At 50.2% G+C, this 10367-nt stretch overlaps 1 protein-coding gene and 1 long non-coding RNA gene across 2 annotated transcripts; both read right to left on the bottom strand.

Moving 5' to 3' along the window:
- Positions 1-4709: 4709 nt before the first annotated feature.
- LOC143696532 (uncharacterized) lies at positions 4710-8958 on the bottom strand. The gene is made up of 10 exons (XM_077193058.1): positions 7995-8958; positions 7869-7896; positions 7618-7781; positions 7454-7534; positions 6310-7376; positions 6170-6211; positions 6032-6075; positions 5888-5931; positions 5766-5806; positions 4710-5684 (listed from the first exon to the last, which is right to left on the bottom strand). The coding sequence occupies exons 5-10, from the start codon at positions 6348-6350 to the stop codon at positions 5486-5488; spliced, it is 411 nt and encodes a 136-aa protein (XP_077049173.1). The 5' UTR covers positions 6351-7376; positions 7454-7534; positions 7618-7781; positions 7869-7896; positions 7995-8958; the 3' UTR covers positions 4710-5485.
- A 5-nt stretch (positions 8959-8963) lies between these two features.
- On the bottom strand, positions 8964-9447 carry LOC143696533 (uncharacterized). Its single transcript, XR_013185953.1, has 3 exons — positions 9309-9447; positions 9146-9225; positions 8964-9068 (listed from the first exon to the last, which is right to left on the bottom strand). It is a non-coding gene; the product is annotated as an uncharacterized LOC143696533 (long non-coding RNA).
- Between the last annotated feature and the right edge of the window lie 920 nt (positions 9448-10367).

Below are 10367 nucleotides of genomic sequence, written 5' to 3'. Positions count from 1 at the left end.
GGGTGTGGGGTGGGGGGCGTCGTTTCGGGCAGGCGATTGCCGGGGACGCCTGTGCACCGGGGTCCTTTCTGGGGCGTGTCGCGCTGGTGACGTCATCGGGGGCGCGCCGTGGGTGCAGTACTGCGGGGTGAGCGGCAGGGGGCGCTGTGCGCGCAGTACTGGTATGTGGACGGCAGGGGGCGTTGTGAGTGCAGTACCGGCCGGCAAGCAGCAGGTGGCGCTGTGAGTGCAGTACTTGTGAGTAGGTGGCAGGTGGCGCTGTGACTGCACGATCTATATGTGAATGGCATGGGGTGGGGTGCTGGTTTCAGGGGGTGGGTCTGGGGAGGGGGGGTGGCCACGGGGGTGGGGTGTGGGGGATGTAGAGGTGGGAGCAGTGTGGGAGGGGTGTGTATGTGGGTGGGGACTACTGGTTAGTATTGATTGCTGACAGGTGGGGTCCCTATATACTGTATATAGTAAAAAGAAGAAAAACTATATGTCCGGTGCAGCAGTAGGAAATTTCAGGCTCCCGGGGAGTAAATGGTTTGTTTATTTAAATTTTTTTTTTTTTTTTTACTCCCAGGGAGCCTGAAAGTTTCTACTGCTGCTTTTTTAAACTAAAGCTAGAAAGGAAACAAAGTTAGAAAGAGAAGGAGAGAGAGAAAAGAGAAGGAGAGAGAGAAAAGAGAAGGAGAGAGAGAAAAGAGAAGGAGAGAGAGAAAAGAGAAGGAGAGAGAGAAAAGAGAAGGAGAGAGAGAAAAGAGAAGGAGAGAGAGAAAAGAGAAGGAGAGAGAGAAAAGAGAAGGAGAGAGAGAAAAGAGAAGGAGAGAGAGAAAAGAGAAGGAGAGAGAGAAAAGAGAAGGAGAGAGAGAAAAGAGAAGGAGAGAGAGAAAAGAGAAGGAGAGAGAGAAAAGAGAAGGAGAGAGAGAAAAGAGAAGGAGAGAGAGAAAAGAGAAGGAGAGAGAGAAAAGAGAAGGAGAGAGAGAAAAGAGAAGGAGAGAGAGAAAAGAGAAGGAGAGAGAGAAAAGAGAAGGAGAGAGAGAAAAGAGAAGGAGAGAGAGAAAAGAGAAGGAGAGAGAGAAAAGAGAAGGAGAGAGAGAAAAGAGAAGGAGAGAGAGAAAAGAGAAGGAGAGAGAGAAAAGAGAAGGAGAGAGAGAAAAGAGAAGGAGAGAGAGAAAAGAGAAGGAGAGAGAGAAAGAGAAGGAGAGAGAGAAAAGAGAAGGAGAGACAGAAAAGAGAAGGAGAGACAGAAAAGAGAAGGAGAGACAGAAAAGAGAGAGACAGAGAAAAGAGAGAGAGAGTGAGAGAGAAGCAGGGAGAAAAGACAGAGAGGAGCAGAGAGAAAAGGCAAAGAGAGAGAAGCAGAGAGAAAAGGCAAAGAGAGAGAAGCAGAGAGAAACGAGAGACAGAGGAGCAGAGAGAAAAGACAGAAGCAGAGAGAAGAGACAGACAGAAGCAGAGAGAAAAGACAGACAGAAGCAGAGAGAAAAGACAGAGAGAGAACCAAAAAGAAAAGAAAGACAGAGGAGCAGAGAGAAAAGACAGAGAAGCAGAGAGAAAAGACATAGAGAAGCAGAGAGAAAAGGGAGAGAGAAAAGAGTTGGAAAAAATAGTGGGAGAGAACAGGGACAAAGAGAAAGAAGAGGAGAGAACAGAGGAAGACACAGAGGGAGAGAGAGAGAGAGGGAGAAGAGATAGATAGCAAAAGACAAAGAAGAGACAGGAAGACAGAAGAAAAAACAGGAGGACAGAGTGAGACAGGAAAAGGAGGGTGGGAGAACTGAAGAAGGACAGGAGTTAGAGGGAAAAAAAAAGTGGTTAGGATTAGAGTGAGGGTGAAAACTTAGGGGTGGGCTGAAAAAGGAAAGGACTAAGAGCAAAAAACACAAACCGAGGAAAAGGAGAACGTGGAGAGAAAAAGAAGTGAGAAGACTGAGAGAGACAGTTATAAAGGCAACAGAAACAAAGGGTTAGATATGGATGGAAGTTAAGGTAGAAATAGAACAGTAAAGTGAGGAGCAAAAGGAAGAAATACAGTGCAAGGAAATGACAACACCGCACCAAAAAAAGACAGGAGCCACGGTGGGGGTAGGGAAGGGCAGGGGGTATCTTTATTAAGGGTGACTCAACTTTATTAAAGGAATGTTTTCATTTATACAACAACAAAATACATGGAAACAGTGTATACAAATGCAAGTGCAGATACAATCCATAGACGCACTGGTAGAAATCGAGTTTACATACAGAGCAATACAGGGCAAGGCAGCAGCTAATGCAAAAGCAATACAGAGCAATACAGCCAAATGCAGCAGTTACTGCAAATGCAATACACAGCAATACAGAGCAATACAGCGAAATGCAGCAGCTAATGCAAATGCAATACACAGCAATACAGAGCAAGACAGCAAAATGCAGCAGCGAATGCAAATGCAATACAGAGCAATACAGCAAAATACAGCAGTTAATGCAAATGCAATAGACAGCAACACAGAGCAATACAGAGCAATACAACACATATTAACACAAGATGATAACCTTTTTCTATTTTCATTACACATTGATTTACTGTCACAGGACACCCAAAACAACAAAAGCACACAGAAAACAACACTCATCTACCATTAACACCCCCTTCACATGACACACAAACTCACCATCGCTGCCATCACAACTGCTAAATTACACCCCAGTAATCATTGCTCCTCGGGAACGTGGTTCCCGGGACCACAAAAAAAACCTCCTGCCTGACGAAAACCCCGGTCCCTGGACGGTCCGCGCCCAAACTTTGGCGATGAACGTCGCCTCGCTGACCGACCGGGACCCGGGAAAAAAAAACCCAGCCGGGGGGAAAAAAAAAAAACCCCCCGGCTGGGGATTTTTTATTCTAAATGTAAAAATGAGTTGAAAAACCTGAAAAGCAAAACTCATACAAGGTTACAACCCTACAACCCTTCAACACACACACACTTCCTTCAGCTTACACACAAACCCACACTAAATCAGACCCCAACCGCTCTCCTAACCCTCGGCATGCACTCGCACCCCTCCTCGGGAACGTGGTTCCCGGGAGCCTCCAAAAAATCCTCCTGCCTGACGAAAACCCCGGTCCCTGGACGGTCCGCGCCCAAACTTTGGCGATGAACGTCGCCTCGCTGACCGACCGGGACCCGGGAAAAAAAAACCCAGCCGGGGGGAAAAAAAAAAAACCCCCCGGCTGGGGATTTTTTATTCTAAATGTAAAAATGAGTTGAAAAACCTGAAAAGCAAAACTCATACAAGGTTACAACCCTACAACCCTTCAACACACACACACACTTCCTTCAGCTTACACACAAACCCACACTAAATCAGACCCCAACCGCTCTGCTAACCCTCGGCACGCACTCGCACCCCTCCTCGGGAACGTGGTTCCCGGGAGCCTCCAAAAAATCCTCCTGCCTGACGAAAACCCCGGTCCCTGGACGGTCCGCGCCCAAACTTTGGCGATGAACGTCGCCTCGCTGACCGACCGGGACCCGGGAAAAAAAAACCCAGCCGGGGGGAAAAAAAAAAAAAACCCCCGGCTGGGGATTTTTTATTCTAAATTTAAAAATGAGTTGAAAAACCTGAAAAGCAAAACTCATACAAGGTTACAACCCTACAACCCTTCAACACACACACACTTCCTTCAGCTTACACACAAACCCACACTAAATCGGACCTCAGCCGCTCTGCTAACCCTCGGCACGCACTCGCGCCCCTCCTCGGGAACGTGGTTCCCGGGAGCCTCCAAAAAATCCTCCTGCCTGACGAAAACCCCGGTCCCTGGACGGTCCGCGCCCAAACTTTGGCGATGAACGTCGCCTCGCTGACCGACCGGGACCCGGGAAAAAAAAACCCAGCCGGGGGGAAAAAAAAAAAAACCCCCGGCTGGGGATTTTTTATTCTAAATTTAAAAATGAGTTGAAAAACTTGAAAAGCAAAAGTCACACACACAAGGTCAAATCCAGTCAGCATGCGCTCACACACTCAGAGACGAGCAGACTCAGACACGTGCTGTCACTCACGCTCTTCCCGCTTACATGCTTGGTGTGGCCCTTACTCGAGACGCTGAAGAACGTGCTTCAATGCATCTTCTGGCTGCCGCTCCTTGACGTCAAATGGTAGATTCTGGGGAAATCGGTACCCTCGGGGACCTGTGAGACGACAGGAAGCGGTCAATGAGTGGCTATCTGACAGCTAGGACTTGGCCCCTCTCTGACCGATAAATTCTCTACCCAAAACCCCATTAAAGACAGATGAACAGTAAAGTTTTTATAACTCTTCTACCTAACTGTGACTACATGCCAGGGCAGGGCAGCTCCGAGCATAAGTGCTACAGTGTAAGTACATACAGTATAAGCCAACAAAGGTACACGCAATGTAAGTACATACAGTATAAGCCAGCACAGGTACACACAGTGTAAGTACATACAGTATAAGCCAACATAGGTACACACAGTGTAAGTACACACAGTATAACTACATACAGTATAATCCAACACAGGTCCACACAGTGTAAGTACATACAGTACAAGTAGATACAGTATAAGCCAACACAGGTACACACAGTGTAAGTACATACAGTATAAGCCAGCATAGGTACACACAATATAAGTACATACAGTATAAGCCAACATAGGTACATGCAATGTAAGCCAGGACTTGAGATAGCTCTCTGGAAGATTAAGTCTTGAGCCCTATACCCCTTGGGAAGATGGAACCTATAGAACTGCTGCGGTCACGTGAGGAGGCTGTAAGACGCTCCCTCAGGAAGTCCAAGAGAATGGTGTGGAAAAAAAGGCACTACCAAAGCTGGCAGTGAGAAGGAAGATGGATGAGAACATCTTGTCCCTTTGAGACATTCTTGTCTCAAAGAGTAAAAATGTAAAGATGCCGGAATAAGGGACATCCGGAAAGGAACGTGAGTAGAATACGAGCGATGTGGCACAGAATAGTGCCCACAAAGCGTTGACACGTAACAAAGGCCTGTGACACGTAAGACAATGGACACAGACTACATAACGCAGACACGGACAACGTAACACAGACACAGATGACATAACACAGAGACGAGTGACAACTGCCTGGCACTGTCCCCGCAGGGACCCGAGATTCCTAACGCAAGATGAGCCAGAGGCTGATGATGCCAAAGGAAAGGAAGCCCTATGACAAGAGCACGTGATGATGAAATGGAACTCGTTAAATGAAGTTAGTGCCGAAGTAGTTAAGAGGTTGCTCGAGAGGCTCGGCGAGCCTAGAGAAGGAGGCCGACTGCCGGGTGACCGTGGCCGTAGCTCCGGACGTGAAGGCGAGCTCCTCGGGGGAAAGATCCGTGACAATGTCGAGGCGAGGGAGGCGGACGACGCAATGTACGCGAAAATGTGGAGATGGGTCGGAACTGCCCTGCCCGGCAAAGGCTCTGGCGAGGCTGAGGGGAAACCCTCTCCCTTTACTTCCAGAGAGCCCGCCCCCCTACAGACCTCTACGCTAAGCTGACATCAAATTGCCTCCTGTGAGAGTAAAGGTTTTTCCCCTTCTCCCAGCCGCTGGCCCCGACACTTAGCTTTTGGAAGAGGAGCTGACAAAATCCATCCTCGGTCGCACGTGGACGTGGAGATGCTCTCCGTATCTGCTTCGGTGCTGCCCTTTCCAAGTTTGGGCTACGAGCCTCCTCAGGGTACCTAAGACAAAACAGAAAACCTGACTATTGCCCTCAACAACAGTAATCCCCAGGACTCCTCCGCACCGCTGCCCCAGCTCACCTCAAATCTTGATTTGACTCCGGAGGCTGCCCGGAACATACCTGCAAAAAGAAAAGGTACACGCTTAGCATGCTGCTGTGTAACGCTCACCTATGGGTCAGCCTGCCTAAACTCCGACTCACCTGCCCTCCTCTGTTCCTTGGCGCGCCTAGGGCAGTGACAGCACCTGCAAAGAAACAAAGCAGAAAATTTGCTGAGATACTGTGAAAACACAACCTCCCAAATCTGACAAGGATGCCACAGTGATACCTTAAGCTCTCACCCACCTGGTATAGGCATGCTTGGCCAGGATAGATGGCAAGTGGACCACCTAAAATAAAAAAAACAAGAGGAGATGCTTAGAGCTGCACAAAAACTGAGACATCAGCAATAACAACTGCTTCTGTACGCTATTCAATGCTCACCTTGCCCACTCAGCCTTGACTGCTGCTCTCAGCCTTGACTTCCTAAAAAGAGAGACAAAGAACAATGCTGTAACGGCCACCATTTATGCTTCCTCTGCAGAGACAAATAGTGACTCACCTGCTCAGGGCAATCCCCTCACCTGGGATGGGGGGCTCTGCCCTGGATTTTATCCGTCTGCATCTGAAAGAAAGTTAGGACAAAAGTCAAAGGGCTGCAGGATAACTTAAGAGCTCCAGATATCTTATGTCCATCTACACATCCCACCTAGAGTCAAACTACACCCCACATTACAAACTTCAAGTCACCAGGACTTCTCCTATTGCACCAGGCTATGCGGCAGGGCAGAGCAGCTCCGGCACAAACGTGTGTGCTGACACCCGTGACACAGGACAGGACGTGACAGACAACAGGGACACAACACGGACAGAAATCTCGAGACAAGAAGCATGACTGCAAGGAGCACAAAGACACAAAATTAGACAACTGAGGTGAGACCGATGGCAAGCTGATGAGGCTCAGAGAACCCTGGAGAAAGAAGATGCTAAACTGAATCATTTAGTCCAAAAACTGAAAGGATGAATGCGCAGGAGGCCTATGGTCAGAATCCTCTACCTGTCCTCACATTCTTACAAGACCTAGTCCACCATAATAGAACCTTCCAGGCTGCAGTTGTCCATACAGCTCAGAACAAGACCTGAAAAGACAGCTGACCAGATGCTTCTAAAGAGACAAGAGAGTCTGATGCCTGTCTGAGCTTCTGAGGCAAAAGTTCTATGGCCTGGCTGCCAGGCCGAGGAATGCAGAGAGCACAGATGCTAACAGTGATGCCAGGGTTTCTCACAGGCCCCTGAAAGGCCTAAGGTAAAAGACATGACATATCCAAACAACACATAATACACAAAAGACAAGTGACACGATACACACCGGGACTGCTCTGCCCTGCGCACCTCAGCACTGGGACCCAAAGTCAGGCTTTGCTTTTCTGGGGCCTAAGGGGCTGCTTCATGAACACCCCCCACCTCCAAAGGGGACTAAAAAACCCCTCCCAGTAATTCCCAAACCAGCCCCCTGCTTTCATCCCCTCTGTGGGTCGTGGCCCTCTACTTATCTCTCGCACAGCTGGGGATGCCGGTCTCGGGTGTGAAGGAAGGCCACCTCGTCAGCTGGGAAGGTCCTGCTGGCACTGGGCTGGTGTCTCTTAGACAGCTATAATAAAGAAAACCAAACATCAGTGCCCGATCTTGGCAGCCCATCAGCCAAAACCCCACAAGTCTGCTACTCACCCTGCTCCTAAGAACGCTCAGCTGCTGGGGCCCCACGCTTCAGGCACGCTCGGAGACCGAGGCCATCGTCACAGGGGGTGCCTGGGTTAAGAGGAGATGAGGTGATTTGGCATGGCTGAAACCTGAGGGGACCCTCGCTCCTCCTCCCTACTTCCCCGACTCACCGCAACTCCTTGGCAGCTGCCGAAGGCCACCTGGATGGCACCTTTAAATAGAAAGCATCTGGGCTTCATCACCAGGTCCTGTAATGCGTCCACAGGGCTCACACGTGCAGGGAACCCGCATCGGCCGGCTGGTGACGGGGCTTGGCAGGCTCCGAGTGGATTGCCTAAAGCACAAAAAAGAGAATGGAAACTTAGAGCTGCACCAGAAAGTGAGACTGGAGCAATAACAGCTACTTCTCTCCACTGCTCACCTTGACTGCTGGTATCCAGACTTACTTCCTAAAAAGAAAGAAAGAACAGAGCTGTAACAGAGTCACCACATACACTTCTGCTGCAGAGACAAATGGTGCCTCACCTGCTCGGGGGAAACCACTCACCTGGGATGGGGCCCTCTGGCACAGATTTAATCCATCTGAATCCGAAAAAAAAGTCAGGACAAGAGTCAAACTGTTGCAGGATTACTTCAGAGCTCCAGATATCTTGTCTGCATCAACAAATCCCATCTAGAGTCCAACTACACCCCACATTACAAACTTCAAGTCCCCGGGACTTCTCCTATTGCACCGGGCTACACGGCAGGGCAGAGCAGTTCCGGCACAAATGTGTGCACACACCCGTGACACAGGACAGACAGGATGTGACAGACAACGGGGACACAACACAGACAGAAATCTCAGGGCAAGAAGGATAACTGCAAGGACTGAGAAGATGCCAAATGAGATGACCAAGGTGAGACCGATGGCAAGCTGATGAGACTCAGAGAACCCTGGAGAAAGAAGATGCTAAACTGAATCATTTAGTCCAAGAACTGCAAAGATGGATGCCCGAGAATCCTACGGCCAGAAGCCTCTGCGCGCCCTCACATCCTTTCAAGTCCTAGTCCGCCATAATGGATCCTGGCGGGGCAGAGCTGTCCACACAGCTCAGAACAAGACCTGAAAAGACACCTGACCGGATGCTTCTAAAGAGACAAGAGAGTCTGATGCCTGTCTGAGATCCCGAGTCCAAAGTTCTATGGCCTGGGTGCCAGGCCGAGGAATGCAGAGAGCACAGGTGCTAACAATGATGCCAGGGTTTCTGACAGGCCCCACAAAGGGCTAAGGTAAAAGACATGACATATCCAAACAACACATAATACACAAAAGACAAGTGACACGATACACACCGGGACTGCTCTGCCCGTTCTGCGCACCTCAGCACTGTGATCCAAAGTCAGGCTTTGCTTTTATGGGGCCTAAGGGGCCGCTTCCTGAACACCCCCCACCTCCAAAGGGGACTAAAAAACCCCTCCCAGTAATTCCCAAACCAGCCCCCTGCTTTCATCCCCTCTGTGGGTCATGGCCCTCTACTTATCTCTCGCGCAGCTGGGGATGCCGGTCTCGGGTGCGAAGAAAGGCCACCTCGTCAGCTGGGAAGGTCCTGCTGGCACTGGGCTGGTGTCTCTTAGACAGCTATAATAAAGAAAACCAAACATCAGTGCCTGATCTCAGCAGCCCATCGGCCAAAACCCCACAGGTCTGCTACTCACCCTTCTCCTAAGAACGCTCAGCTGCTTGGCCGCACGCTTCGGGCACGCTCGGAGACCGAGGCCTTCGTCACAGGGGGTGCCTGGGTTAAGAGGAGATGAGGTGATTTGGCATGGCTGAAACCTGAGGGGACCCTCGCTCCTCCTCCCTACTTCCCCGACTCACCACAACTCCTTGGCAGCTGCCGAAGGCCACCTGGATGGTGCCTTTAAATAGAAAGCATCTGGGCTTCATCACCAGGTCCCGTAATGCGTCCAAAGGGCTCACACGTGCAGGGAACCCGGTACATCGGCCGGCTGGTGACAGGGGCTTGGCAGGCTCCGAGTGGATTGCCTAAAGCGCAGAAACAGGAACGGATGCTTAGAGTTGCACCGGAAAGTGAGACTGGAGCAATAACAACTGCTTCTGTACGCTACTCAGTGCTCACCGTGCCCACCTCACCTTGACTGCTGATATCCAGCTTTACCTCCTAAAAAGAAAAAGAACAGAGCTGTAACAGAGTCATACTTTACACTCCCCCTGCAGAGACAAACAGTGACTGACCTGCTCGGGGGAACCTCCTCACCCGGGATGGGTGGATGGATTTTGCCCTGGATTTTATCCTTCTGCGTCTGAAAGAAAGCGAGGACAAAAGTCAAAGGGCTGTAGCATAACTTCACACCTCCAAACATCTCCTGTCTATCTAGGAATATCATCTAGAGTCTGGCAACGCCCCACAAACTGCAAGTCCCTGGGACTTGTCCGGTTGCAGCAGGCTATGCGGCAGGGCAGGGCAGGGCAGCTCCGGCACAAATATGTGCGGACACCCGTGACACGGAACGTGACAAACAGGGGGACGACAAACACAACACATCATGCTTGTGGTGAGGGTCTCGAGGGGAAAAGGCAAAAGGGACCCCAAAGACACACTGGGTAACACGGTACGCCGGACAACACGACGTGGACCGGAACTGTTCTGCGCTGCCCGCCTGAAAGCTGCCATCAAAAGTAGAGCCTCTCCCTTTAGCTGTCCTAAGAGGCCCCTTGGAGGAGATTGCTTTTCCCTCTGCTAATTTTTAAATCTGTCCCAGGAACTCCCAACCCGCTGCTCTCCCATTGTCCCATCTCCAGGCCGTGGCCCAGACTTATCTTTTGGATGATCGGTGATGAGGATCCACGTTGCACCTGAAATGAGTCTGCCTCAGAGGGCCCCGTGATTGCCTGTTAGCCTCTCGGTCAGCTACA

The sequence above is a fragment of the Agelaius phoeniceus genome, chromosome 36 (assembly GCF_051311805.1).
Source record: "Agelaius phoeniceus isolate bAgePho1 chromosome 36, bAgePho1.hap1, whole genome shotgun sequence".
In the NCBI taxonomy this organism is placed as follows: Eukaryota; Metazoa; Chordata; class Aves; order Passeriformes; family Icteridae; genus Agelaius; species Agelaius phoeniceus.
This window is presented reverse-complemented; position numbering and strand designations above follow the sequence as displayed.